The sequence below is a fragment of the Platalea leucorodia genome (genome assembly GCF_965183815.1).
Source record: "Platalea leucorodia genome assembly, chromosome: 10".
Taxonomy (NCBI): domain Eukaryota; kingdom Metazoa; phylum Chordata; class Aves; order Pelecaniformes; family Threskiornithidae; genus Platalea; species Platalea leucorodia.
This window is the reverse complement of record NC_138832.1, coordinates 1,973,579-1,987,777: the sequence shown is the minus strand read 5'-3', so window position 1 is coordinate 1,987,777 and position 14,199 is coordinate 1,973,579. Positions and strand designations below refer to the sequence as shown.

At 48.3% G+C, this 14,199-nt stretch overlaps 1 protein-coding gene across 1 annotated transcript; it reads right to left on the bottom strand.

Moving 5' to 3' along the window:
• Positions 1 to 4,971: 4,971 nt before the first annotated feature.
• On the bottom strand, positions 4,972 to 13,760 carry LOC309595964 (putative P2Y purinoceptor 10). The gene is made up of 2 exons (XM_082323597.1): positions 13,339 to 13,760; positions 4,972 to 8,146 (listed from the first exon to the last, which is right to left on the bottom strand). Exon 2 carries the CDS (start codon positions 8,142 to 8,144, stop codon positions 7,110 to 7,112), a length of 1,035 nt encoding a protein of 344 aa, XP_082179723.1. The 5' UTR covers positions 8,145 to 8,146; positions 13,339 to 13,760; the 3' UTR covers positions 4,972 to 7,109.
• Between the last annotated feature and the right edge of the window lie 439 nt (positions 13,761 to 14,199).

Sequence of the window (14,199 nt, the reverse complement as noted above, 5' to 3'; positions counted from 1 at the left end):
GATGCTCCGAGCTCTGCTCACCCAGCCCTCGGAGCCGAGAGAGACAGAAAAACGGGGGTACGGTCAGAAGCTGCTGAGGATGTTGCACAAGCTTCTGCCTGATAAGATCTCTTGATGAAGAACTAAAAGAAAAAAAGTGACAGCGCCGCTCAAAACTGCGATAGCTTCAATCTATGGAAGAAAACGCGCAGCAGAAACCACGCTTACCTTGCCGCGACTCCCATCCTTCGGGGGGATGATATCCATGCTAGAGAGCAGGAGGAGCGAGCTTTCTGCTTTTATTTCCTCCCGATTTTCGCAGCAATCCCAGCCCCAGCGACTCCTCGTTAAACTTCCACATCTTTTCGGAGCGCTGGAATGCTGCCAGCATCTGCAACCCAGTACAGTGGCTGCAGACCAGGAAATCCTGTATTTTCTTTCTCTTCGCCACACAAAACGTGTACAGCTAATGACGTTAAAACAACTGGGAGGCGATGACGTTTGATCCAACTGCTGTGCCACAGAGACCTCAGGCACAGATTTCTCTCCTCCTTTTTGCACAGAAGTTGTGTTAGGTGACGGTGTCCTTCGGTCGAGCTGCTGCTGCTTTTATCCACGGTTGCTTGCCATTTGCTTGCTAAAAGCTATAAAATACAGAAGCAAAAATCGTCCAATAAGTGCTCGCTAAAGTAAAACTGAAAACTCTGCCAGTGTGTAAGTTACTGGACGGTAATAATTTTCTTTCATTTTCTTGGAAATTTGGTTAGCCTCAGACTATCAAGGCTGTGGGCTAAAGCTAAGGGTTTGGACTTTATTTCGGAAATAATATGATGGTTGAAGGTGGCGATTTTCCCAAAATACTGTTGTTGAAAAAAAAACCCCACATAATATGCATCATTCCCAATTTCTTTTTTTTCTTTTTGCTTCCTTTAATTCCTTTCCCCTATATATATGCATATATATATATATAATTTTTAGTTCTTTTACTGCCTGCTAAGCGTGACCATCTTCTTTCTGAATTGCTGAAAACTGGCAGGCATATATTGTAGCGTAAGTTCTTATGAGCTGCCTCATTTCCAGCTGAACAGTTTTACTTGATACACGGCGTCACATCTTACGGTCCAGGGCTTGCGAAGATAATATGGCTGTTGGCACCTTTCCCTTTCTTACTGTAAGTAATGTATAAATAGAACTATTCTTGCTGTATTCGTGTATTTTCTGTAATTGGTCCTGTGACCCCGCAAAATTCGCAGAAATATAACTGTGGAAGAGAAATGAAAGAAGGAAGCTGTTATAAATCTTAATTGTAGAATAAGCCACCAGCTCAGGGTCTGGGATCAAGCGTGCATCTTTCCCCATGGCATCCGAGCCCACCGGCTCTGCCGGCTGCGCCGTTGCCAGGGCTTCTCCGTGCTGGCAGCGATGCCGGCCGCGGGGACCTGTGGCACCCCCGTGCCATGGAGTGGTGCTTCACGACAGTGGCGTGGAGAAGGGAGAAGAGGATCCTTGACCTGAAGTGTCCTGTGGTCAGCGGAGACGCAGTTAGTGAAATCTGTTGGTCAACATCCTCATGAAGGCAAAGGCAAGAGCAGTTTGTAGACAGTTTATATACCAGCCTTTATAGACATATCTGTGGGCTTCTTCATTAGCATTTGCTTATCCATCATGTAAACGTAGCCTGCTAGCAACCTGTGAAGCCCCATTGGTTCTCGTCTCAGCTGAGAGCAATGTGATTTGGAAGGCGCAAGAGCTGTTCATCATTCCAGATTTTCATCTTGTGCATCTTTTTCAGCAGCTGATGCTGATCCTTGGAAGAAAGAACAGCGCTGGTGTATTTGCAAAACTTCCATAGATTCGCAGAAGGGAGGCTGGCACCGTGCCCCGTCCCTCTCCAGAGGTTAAGGGTTTATCCCGAAGCGAAGTGGCTGTTTTATCAGGATATCCTGCCTGGGACACTCTCCCAGCACACATCCAGCGCAGTATCCAGCCATCTCTCAGCCCTATTTTTAGGGACGTGTTTACGGCAGGGCTGCTGGGGAAGGAGAGGTCAGTGGATGTCAGACCGTAGTGAGGGTCAGACTCCCACCTCGGGCTCATAACCACGTCGAGTCCTTCCTCTGCTCATCGGCTTTTTGGAGTACTTTTACAGAAGACCGCAACCTTCCTGGTCGTGAAAGGCTGATGGATTGGCAAGCCTCGAGCCTTTTCCTTCAACATATACTAACCAACCTCTCCGTTCTTCTTTCAACTGCGTGCATATTTTTGTTTAGCATTTCTGCTCTTCTGTCTCATTACCAATACTAAACGTGCATTTTACGCTCTGCAATGTTATACTTTCAAAGGCAGAAGACACAAAGGAATTTTTAAATAACTGTGAGACTTTATCTGAGGCCTCCAGATAAAGGTCGTCTTCGCCTTTAGCCTGGTATCCTGTGGGCGGAAGGCCAAATGCATATGATCAGCACCTCTTTAAGCGCTCAGCATTTAGAAATATCTGACAGGATGCACCTGAAGGATGTATGAAAAACAGTGGGCCATTCAGGAGGAGCAAAGCAACTCACCCTTGTGCAGAGACTTGCTACGGCTTGACCGGAGCCGTCGGCACATGGCCCGTGGGGCTGGGTGCGTCCCTGGTGCCCTGCGGCACACAGTCCTCCTCGCCCCTGCACCGTGGCCTCTACAGGGGCAGCATTTTTAGAAAGCTTTGATTTATTTTACAGCACATAATTGTCGCTCACTCCCTAGCTTGTTGGGCTAAGCCCTTGTGTAATCCACGGACCCAGCATTTTTGGTCAAAATGCACCAGTCGTAGCCCCGAAATCTGTTAAATGCAATGAAGGGTTTTCATATTTTTGAGCTGGCTTCTAGTTGTTGAGATGTTGTCCTGCATTTACAGCTTATTTTGTTTTTCCTCTGCGCAGAGAGCTGGTAATTTCATTTAAGGAAAGAAAATGAAGCTGAGGTACTCGCAAGATCCTGCAGCTCAGAACCTGAGCCTGCAGAAAGGCATTAATTCCCATGGGCTTTCTTTACAAATATGTTTGCTGCCAAGCACGGGAGGGCCCTTTCTCAAGAAGGAGAGGACTTACCAGACCTCTGATACCAGTTAAGATGGGGGGGCCATTTGCTGGCACTGCAAAGAAATGCATTTTCTTTTGGTAACAGGTGAAGGCTCACGTGCTAGAGAAGGAGGATACCTCATGCCGTGGTTTTGCCCAGGGCTGTGCCGCCGGGGGACGTGCACCGCCGTCGGTGTGTGGTCACGATGGTAACCGCTCACCCGGAGCGGTTCCCTTCGGGGTGAGGCTTAATGTGGCGTTGCTCCAGCACCAGGTGCCGGTGGAGCCCTTCAGATCCATCCTTCACAAACCTGCGTAGCTGTACCCAGCCTCTTGATTTGGGTAACTTCTGCCTTTCCGTGGCATCTCTGTTGAAAGACTTTTTTTGCGTGTCTGCCCAAGAAGGATGAAGATGTCTTCTTTCTATAGCTGGTGAGTCTGGGCAGTGGGGCCAGCACAAGAGATAATCCAGGAGCAACATAATGAAATTATATTTCCTCTTGTCAAAATAATAAACATGGTTTATGGTCACAGGAAAGGGGGTGAATTACAGGAACCGTAGCCGGGCACGTTGTGCCTTTGAACGTGTGAGAGCGCTGGCAGGCAAAGCCAACACCTGCAGCCCCAGGTCTTGTGTTGGATCCAGCACCTCCCAGCCATGAAGGCAGCCAAAATAATGTCCTCCTGGACAGTAAAGCTGGATTTGTCTGTTCATCTCTTGAGAGACACTGCTGAGGTTTCGGAGGACTTGAACTAAAGGCTTTGAGTTTCACATATGGCTTTGTGGAGGCCAAAATGATGGTCTTTGACTTTCTACGTGCTTTCAGAAAATTACAGGTTTTCCTTGATCTCTTTTACTTTGTTGCTCTCTAGGCTAGCTCACCATCGTGACCATTTTGGCTAACTTTCTGTCGTGGTTTAACCCCATCTGGCAACTAAGCACCACACAGCCGGTCTTGCTCTATCCCAGCCAAAACCAGTATGCTTTCCCACACACCAGAAGAGACCATTAGACCAAGTTGTCTAAGCTCCTGCACATCAAAGTGGTGTGACTTGAAAGGCTGAAAGTGTTGGGCGTGTGGCTTTTCCTGACAGGCTGGGGCTGAGTACGTGAAAGACCATTTTGGGGGGGTCTAAGGGAGTTCAGGGGGGGGAGTGAGACAGGAAGGTGGGGGGAGAGCGTGAGCAGCGAGTTCTTGGGGATGCCATCGTGGTGACGGGGAATGTTACCCCCCGTGGAGCCACCAAATTCCTCGTCAAGGTTAAGGGTGGGAGAGCCACCGTCACTCTTTGGACATTCAGGTGCTGGAGCAGGTATTCCCCTGCCAGGTCCGCATTATAACTTTCAGTACTTGGGGGACAATAAATAACAATTTCTGCTTTACCAATCTCGTCGTAGATAACGTGAGTGCTTTTTTTTAAGCCGTATAGATTTGGATCTGCAAAATGATTGTTGGATGAGATATAGAGAGACGGTTTCTGCGGGCTTGCCTGCATGTAAGGATGATAGCGATTGCTCCTCCTCACCCGGTCACGCACCACCCACAGCACAGCTATTCCCACAGAGGACCTTTCTCTCCCCAAAATACCTCTAAATCCAATGTAAGTGTTGTAGTGTAAAAAAAACCAAAAAAAACCCAAAAAAACCAAAAAAAACCCCAAAAAAACCCAAATAAATGGTCATATTAGAACAGGGTGAAAACCTTTCTGTAGACAAGCAAGCAACGTGCTTAAGAATAACAGAAGTTGATGCACTCCATCACTTGAACTCTTTGATTCAAGGAGGAGCTGATCCCATTCAGTTTTCTAGGTATAAGTGATAACTATGAAACTCAGCTTATGTTTGCAAAAATGCGTTTATTTTTTAAGCATCAATTTTTTTGGAAATAAAAATGTAGGACAAGCTACATAGTTACCGTAACAGTGCCTTCAGCTTGTTTTCACCTGATAAATGGAGAATTCTATGAGAGAGAAATCACAGTAAACAGTCCCCAGTCACATGCTAGCTGATCAAGGTCCACAAAAATCCTCAAAACAAGCATTGAAACTGAAGTCTCCTTCACTGACAGTATTATACAGTGTCTAGCTTATGAGAAAACTGCTGAATTGACAAAAAAATCACGATGCAGGCTTAACTGTGTACCTGAGCATCAACCTCTGCTCACGTTTTTCAGGGGACTACTTGCAGCGTGTAAACACGTCTGTCTGTCATTGGCATAACGAACTTCTGGGTAAATCAGAGAAAACATTTCCCTTGACTTCAGTGGGAGATGGGCTGTTTGCCTACTCTGCAGCTTTCTCACCAGAAGCCTGCAATAACACTCCCTCTGTAAGAGTTACTTCCTTCAGATAGTCATATTTTGGTATTTTCACTATCTATGTGTAAGATTAAGTTCATCGTACTGTGGCCCATAATCGTCTCCTCACAAATGGGAGGAGAACTACAAGAGCCTATTGTATTTATTCAGTAAGTCTTCACTGCCTTTCAGAGGAACTCCAGTGTAATGGTTATTTAAACATGGCTATTGTTTGCTTTTCCCCATTTTATTGTAAAACAGTCTAGTGGAAAAACATAATATGCAGAAAATTTTTGGCTGAGTTAAAATGTAATTAAGTGGAATTGAGTAGTTAGATTTAAAATATACTTAGCAAGTCTTTCTGGTACTTCTGTTTTTGTAGCAACGTGTAAGATGCTGGCACTGGTGCTTACTGGGAATTGTGCACATTCCCTTTGAAAAAACACAGGTGTTCAAAGGCAGTAAATCAGTGCCTGTGCTCAGCCAAACCAGTCCCCAGGTATCATGAGGATACCCTTGAAGCTACACAAAGTGGGTGAACTTGGCCGAAGAGCTGTCACTGATTTAAAATAAGGGGTAAATGGCATCCTTTCTTGTCACTGCTTTTCATATCTTCACAGCTGATGAAGTTATAAAAATGTAAACGTTACGATCACGAGAGGAGCTGGTGTAGAAAATCACAATGAATAATTTACTTAAGCAATTAGCCTATGCTCAATTAGTGAAATCACCTTCACAAGGACACCTCTCTTTAAAAAGCTGTGCCAATTGAACCTATTGAGCAGAGATTTCACGAGGCGGATCCGTTGCAGGTACCTCTGAGGTGAAGAAGCCACACGCAGAAGAACGCGAGGACCTGAATGGTACCAAAAGCATCATCAAATCCACCTGCGCCGATACCGAGTCCGGCTGCGCCCAGCCCACGGCACGCTCCCGGTGGTCCTGCCCCTCGGGGTCCAAAGGCGAAGGCCACGTGCTGATGCCCCCCTTACCCCTGGGGGCAGCTCGGGGGGGAAGAAAGTCACTCGGAGCAAGGGAAGGTCCCACTCTCTGGAGTGTTTGAGGAGCCGTCGGGAGAATTTGTCCTGCGGAGCGTCTTGCACCAGTTGTAGGTGCAAGTTATGGGATGCGTCAGCAGTTAAGGAGCAAACTTTGAGTTGGGTGAGGAGGAAATAACGAATGAGATCGGAAGGGAGCGCGCGGGAAAGGTGAAGCAGAGGTAAGTGTGGTGACCGGTGGGATGCACTCAAAGCCGGGGCTGCTGCGCTGAAGCAAGCTGCCAGCCTTCACGCATCTGCAGCCCCGAGTGCGGAGACCAAAACTGCCATTTATTATTACTAGGCGTTTTCAGGTTTTGTATGTGTTGTGTGTTTTTAGCAGAGAAGACACTTCAGCGGATGTCAGTGTATGGATGTGGCGTTGTCTTTGGCTTGATCATAGAGCCAGGAGTTGGGAAAACGAAAAGCTCCTGGGATGTTTCCACCAGTTCCTAGCAAAAGTTTTGTTGCTCCCTCCTGTATATTTTCTAGTCCAGCTAGGTCAGGTGTGGGTGGCGCAGCGGTAGGTGTCGTCACGCCAGTTGGGTGGCTCATCAGTTCCCAACACATCGGTCTTAAACTAAGTTTTATCTTCTATATGTCGAAAGATTTCCACTGCCACAAAACTCCCCTGAATAAACTTGCAGGATCTTCCGCCTGGAGTTGGTAATTGAGTATCACAGAACAGTCCCAGATTTCATATGAAATATCTTCATTCTTTTAAGTTGGATTTCTTGTCATTCCTTAATTGATGAGGCACTCTCTTTGCTCGTGAGCCGACTCCTGATGATCATGCTGCTGTGCCTTGATATCTGGTCCTGAAACTCCGAAGTCGTAAAGAAATACAGGATCGGATCCAAACAGCAGTCCAGACTCGCAAGACTTAAGCAAAAGGGCTGGGTGTAGAGCGTGATGGCACTCAGGAAGCAGTCTGTAATGACTTTTTCTTTCACCAACATGTAGAAAAAGAAGTTGATGTGGTATGGTGCAAAACAGACGCAGAACACGATGGCGCACATGGAAACCATCCTTAAAGCCTTCCGCCTCTCGCCGCTGTTTTGCAGCGGTATCTGGAAGCCCCGAAGAGAGACTTTTGTTTTCCAAGTACAGAATAAAATAATGATGAGTGGGCCGATGAACCCGAAGAGCTCCGCCGTGCCTGTCATCAGCACGGTGACCGCCTTGCTTTTGATCTGCCGGACTTGGAGGTCTGCAAAGCAGGTATTGGTGGTATTGGTGGTATTATTGCCCAGGTCGTAGCTGCGCATGATGGGGAACGGCAAGCACGCCACCCCAACGACGAGCCACACCATGCTGCTGATGGCTATGTCATACCGCCGCTTCCAGTCCTTGGCTTTGAACGGCTGGTACAGGAAGAAATACCTCTGAATGCTGATGCAGGTGAGGAAACAAATGCTGGCGTACATGTTGAGGTACTTCAGGTAGAAACACCATAAGCAAAGGAATCTCCCAAAAGGCCAAGTGGAGTTAATATAATAGTATATTCGCAGTGGCAGTGAGAGGACGTGAGCCAGGTCGGCTATGGCCAGGTTGATCATGAAAATGACGGCTTTGTTTTTCTTGGTGATGAGGCGGCACAAGACCCATAAGGCAGTGCTGTTGGCCAGGAGGCCGGGGATGAATATGATGGTGTAAGTGGCTGCGTACAGGCTGTTTTTGAATGTTATATTGTGACTGGAGCAGGTCTGGTTGCTCTGTGTCATGACTGGGCTGCTGGAAACATCTGTCGTGGTATAGGGTGGGTGGTTCATTCCTGTAGAGAACAAAAACAGGGGCTGTAAAGGCAAAGGCAGTGCAAGAGTTGTCGCTATTCACATTTGCATTTCCTATTTGACTACTCAGTACAAAGTAGAGGTTTGGAAATGTCTTCTGTACAAAACATCCTGCTATCTTCTTCAAAGCTGCCCTTTCAGAGGTCTCCCACTTCTCAGGCAGAGGTGGGGGACCATTCCTGTCGTGGCAGCCCCCTTGCTGGGCTGTCCGGGTGCCATAAGCAGGGGTGAAGCTGCGCCATACTGCTAATAGAGGAGCAGGAGAAGCTGCCTGTCCTTTTGGCAGCTCAAGGCCATCTGGGGTTTGGTGTCTGGGTAGCAGGGGAGGAATACATGGAAGAAAGGTGTGCCATAGCCCACCTTCTGCGTGTGAGCAACCACATGGCTCAACGATCAAAACGTGGGTGCCAGCCACTGAATCATAGCTGCTGTTAAGTTGTACGCTAGGCATTGCGTGGGTGGCATGTCTCCTGACCCCATCAGTGGACCTCATGGACCCTCCTTCTCTGGCCTGATGGGGACCATCAGAAAAGGGTAGCAGGGGGTGGGCTTGAGAAGTTTGACTGTTGTAAGTGCAGCCAGTGCTCTTGAAGTGTGCTGCCATGTATTTAAGCTAATGTAACAAGCAGAGACCTAATCAGGTCGCCAACTTCCATTTCTTATCACCCTAGCAGCCTCAGTTGAACACTTTTTTCCATCAGATAATTTTATTTTTAGATGGTTCCAATTTCTGGTTCTCCTTTGATTCAGATGAGTAGGGATAGCGAAATGTCACACGTTGAATTTGTTGGGCCATCTTTTTTTTTGTCAGCTTTTGTAACTGGGACTTGTCATCAGTAAGGCAACACAGGCAGGAGGAGTTTCGTTTTATCGGGTATTTCCCCATAGGGTTATAATTCTCATTACAGCGATTCCCTCCTGTGTCTAATACAACGGTTAAAATTGAATATCAGCTTCCTATTTCATGTAGCATTGCAGACACTGATTCATTCCTTCTGACTCATTTCCTGCACCGCTGGCAAGGGGCATTTGCCAGAAGTAGTGTCTCTGTAGGTAGATATTAGTAACTCGTACCCTGTTACTAATGTTTTTTTTCCTTCATGTTACAAAAAAAGAGCAGTGTTCAGAGCTCTCAAGTGACAAAGAACAGAAATAGCTGTTTTTTCAGCTTGTTAATCATTGTGGTACTTGGACTTGGCAGTTCGTACAGGCACTGTTCAAGGCTGCTATGGAAGGGCTGTAACTCAGGCCCCAGAAATGCCCAGACGTGGCAAGGTCCCAGCATGGGACACGGGCCACCCTCACCGTGGGTACAGTGGCTCTGGCTGAGGCTGACGGTGAGCAGGGCCACTTAACCACGGCTCCTGCGAGCTCCCTAAACAGATGCTGCTGCCAACTTTCTTGCTTTTCTTTTTAAACTTGTCTTTCATTTTCTCACACTCTTCAAAAAGCAAAATCTGCATGTTTATCTCCTGAACCACCCTCAGCTTTAGCAACTGGGCTACATCCTTCAGTTACACCAAACTTCAAAGAAATGCTGCGGTTGAGAAACCCTGTATCTAATCCTGCTCCTTCACCAAGATGGCACGAGCACCCTGAGGCCAGGCACCCCAGAGCACACCTCCCAGCCTGGTTTTGTCCCGCCGCGGCAATCCCTCCAGTCTGCAGTTCGCTCCCAGTAACCCTCGCCCCAAGGCAGCTCTGGGACAAGAGGCTCCCCTCCGTGGTGGGGTGTCCCCAGCTGCCCCCATCCCAGGACACCACAGCCTTGCTCCTATCACAAGGCCAGAACATGTCCATGAGGAGGGAAGAGGGCTCAAAAGGTGCTGGAAACGAGGGGGAAAGATGCACCTGGCCCATGGCCTTATTTCCACCAGTCTGAGAAGCAACGTTGGAGGCCTCCCGCTCTCCTTTCTGGTGCTCCTCAGGACACCGAGACAGTGCACAGGGCATGGAGCTGAGCACCGGGGTGTTCGCTCAGAGCGGTAAATTTGGGTTAGATCCCATTTCTTGCTGTGAATTTCTGGTGCTCAGGGTGGTTGTGATCTCCTTCCACCTGGTTCACTCCAGCTCTAGCTGGACATGCTGTCTGCTGCCCTTGCCTCCCATAAGAGCACTGCTCACTGCACCCAACTCCTCTCCCTTCAGGTGACCTCCCACTTTGCCAAGAAGCCATTAAAGAGCCACTTTCACAGTCACTGGCTGCCTTCCTTTGGGTGTCAGGGTTAGGCTGACTGGCTGGCGCCTCTCCAAAAACATGAGTGCTAGATGGCCATTGAAACCGTGGAGCATTAGGTACACTTGCAAAGTGTTCTATTTTAAGGACACGCTTATATTTAAATGCCGGCCAGTGGACGCCTGTTCTTCAATTCAAATGAGTCATAACAGTCAGTTTGCTTATTGAGGTCTCTAGATACAGTTGGCCCTTATTTACATTTCATGTGACAGCTAAGGACCAGACCGCAACGTCAGCAATCAGAATAATCAAGTTCAGGCTGCTGACTCAAACTGGCCTCTGAATGGAGCAATTTAGGGTAAACCGACGAGGCCAGGACATGCCTGCTGTACCACGAGGGTGATGCTCAGTGCACACGCTCGATACCAGAATTCAGCCGTCGCTTTCTGATTGCAGCAAACTGTGCCCAGGCATACAGACGAGCACAGGGCTGGGCTGCAAGGGCTGCAGCATGCCTGAGACCATGGTGGAGCCCACAGCACGGAGGGGTTCCCCCTCGGCCTTCATCTTCATCTGCTAATTGTCCACAAGGTGTCAGAGTTAATCAAGATTTCATTTCTTTTCTCTCCTCTTTAAGGTATCCTCCTAACCCCCAAGGGACTAGGGCTGTCTGAGCAGGAGGCAGAGGCGGTGGTGTGACTGTGTTCTCGTGAGGTTGTGTTGCTACCTTCTAGGGCGATCCCAAATTGAAAAACTCTTGTGTTGCTGAATAACTGATATTAGGAAAAAAGTGCTGCCAGGAGTCGTCCTCATATTGCTGGTATTTACAGGTAGAAGAGTCCTGAAAAGCTGCACTTTGATGGAGACCAAGTCACTCTCAGAAAGTGCCCTGTTCTGATGAGCCAGCAGGCATCACCCATGGATATGTTAATTGTGTGAATGCTGTTGCACTGCCAGCCAGGTCACCCTGCTCGGTCCACTTCACTGTAAACGGCCTGACCCTGAGCTCACTGAATGCAAAGTCATAAAAATATAATGAGGTTAAACCACCTCTTTAGACAAAATGCACCCAGGCATATGCACAAGGGACTACAAAGCAATTATATTTCTGCCCTTCCTCCCACTTCTCTTCTTCAGATTGAAGCTTAATCCTCCGCTGTCCCCTTATCTTCCCACCTGTGCAGAAAAGCAGACACACAGAGACACCACTGAAGGGCGGTCTGAAATTAGGTCTCCAAAGCTGTTAAGAAAGCAAAGTCCTTTGCTGCATGCTGTGTGTACAGCAAAGGTAGAAGGCTGAAAAGCTCCATCAGATTTTATCGACACTTACTGACATACTGCAGGGAGACTGCTCCTACTAAAACATTGGTTTCAGAATAAGAAATTTTAAAAAAATGGTAGTAAATAATTGCACTGTTATCTAACTACTGTTTTTTACATTTTAATTAAAGTCTGTATTTCTGAGGCTGTTGCAAAAAGGACATAATTAATTGTGGCCATTATTGCTGGATGTTTAGAAACTAAATGTGGCATTTCCAGGAAAAAGATGTTCATCTTGATAGGACTGAGGAGCTCAGGAATGTCATTCCAGAGTCCTGGATCTTTCTGGCATGCCCATCAGCAGACGGGTTAATGGATTTGATTAAGACACAAATGCCTCTACACTCTGCCCTCGTTGCACGGCCATGAACATCTCACGCTATTGCACTCGCACTTCAGTATGAAACCTCCGCAGTCAGAAGTGGAAAGTCCTACAGTTAAGGGTACTTTTTCTGGTTTTCTTCTCCCACAAAAAAGAGCAGATCTGGGTTGTCTGATCTGTTGTGATGAGATGTTTTGGTTTTGCAACACTAGTCCAATTCTCACTTCTGCAGCTCCGGCAGCTGAAGCGGCAGGGCATGCAGAGGCAGCAGGACGCCGGCAGCCCCGCTGGAGCGCTTGCTCCAGGCTGGCCGAGGGCTGTCCCGTGGACGGGCTTCCATCATGGATGCAATTCCCACGGCTGGTGATGTTCGCACCGGAGCCGAGGTCCCAGCACTTTCACTTGACACCAGAAAACATGCCCTTGAGCAAAAATCACACTCTTACTTCACACATCCTACTGCTCCAGCCTGCTGCTGAAGTCCTCTCCTACGTGAATCCGCGGCAAGCCAGATTTGACACACTGACTCACCTTCGGTGCGATTCCCTTTTGATTTACTTCAAGAAATTTCAGATTCAGGGCCACCCACTACGAATCCTGTCTATAACTGCCAAAATGCATACGTGCTACATCGCTGTGCTCCCGTCGGAGCTGAGCTGCAGGTGCAAGTGAACGCAAACCCATCAGTAAACCGCCTTTTGCAAAGTACAGTTTAAAAGCATCAGTCCATGAAGTAAGTTAAGTTTTAATCCAGACCAGTGACTGCAGTCTGAATTATGAATTAAAACTGCCTTGGGATTCTCATTAACAGAAACAAGTCCAAGGAATCTTGCTGGTTTTGTCATAGTGGCCCCCTGACTGATGTTACTTGCCTAGTGTTGCAATTGGGTCAAAAAGCATTGGATGGCACAAAGACAGGCAGCATGTAGATTTTTTTTATGGTAATATAAACCACCGTTAGAAAAAACAGATTTGCAAGTTTCCCTTACTGTCCAGCATGATTTTAAAATAAAAGATATTCCCTGAGAAATCAGGCAAAAGAAAGAAATTGTGCCTAGTAAAGATGCTGGAGAACAGCTGGAGAACCGTTAATTGCCCACGCTGTAACATTTCGCTTTCTCTAGCAACAGCAACTTCATGCAGCCGCCGTTTCAACTCCTCCATGTGTTCATACAGAGGATTGGCGCGCAAGGAGGGCTGCTGTTTTTTCAAGACCCAAAGCACCACAAATCTCCTCCTGGCAAGAGCCAACCCCTACGAAAAAGCCCGAGGATCGCAACATTTTCATAGGGAACAGCATAGGCTCGTTAACGGTGGTTCTAGGTCGCAAAGAGAGAGCTTAAAAGCAGCCTTACCTTTTCAGGCAGAAACCCAGCTCAGAGCACCCGTGCCGTCGGGAGGAAGTGGAGTGTCTCGGCTGCACCGCACCAGCCTTGTTTACATGTGCGCTGCGACCTGAATGACATCACGGGGTGCTGCAAGGTGCTGCTTTGCCTGCGGCTCCGCGCCGGGGCCGCCGCTGCGGCGGGCGCCTGGCTCGCAGCCCCTGCCTGCTTTTGTGGCACTCGCTTGCTCGGCTCCCAGCTCTGCCGAGCTGAGTCCCGGCCAGGTGTACGCACGGTTGGCCCAAAATCGGGTTCGTGTGTCTTCGTCCTCGGTGTTTTCTCTCCCGCTGCTCCGCCGGGGTGGCTCGGCACCCCTCGGGCAGCTGCGGGACGAAGTTCCGAGTGGAGGCTGCTCTGTGCAGGGCACCCCTTCCTCCTCTCCCACTCTTCCTCCCCTCCAAGCACAGCCCTGAGCTGACCATGGAAACACTGCCAAGGTTTCTGTTTGCTCACGCCCGGGAAGGTCAGCGTTGCTCTCGCCAGCTGATGGCGGGGCTGTAGCCGGTCATTGCCGTGTGTGAGCCTCGGCCAGCGCTTGCTCTGTTTCACCTAGCGCTAACTCCTCTTGCTGATGAAGCCCAACTTCCCAATGGCTTTTTATAGCGCTGCTGTGAGCCTTGCTTCACATTTCTCTTGAACTAAGTGAGCAGGCAGCTCAGTTTACACTTGCTGGAGTTTGCTGCCAGCAATGTCAAACGGTGGCACTTCTTAGGTTGTTTCAAGCAACGGGGTGAAATCCAGCCTCACCCTTATCCTGGGGGGTAAATGCATTAGTGAGGCTAGGGCTTTACTCACTTAGAGGATCTAACTGTTTGGATTTTCAGAAAGCCA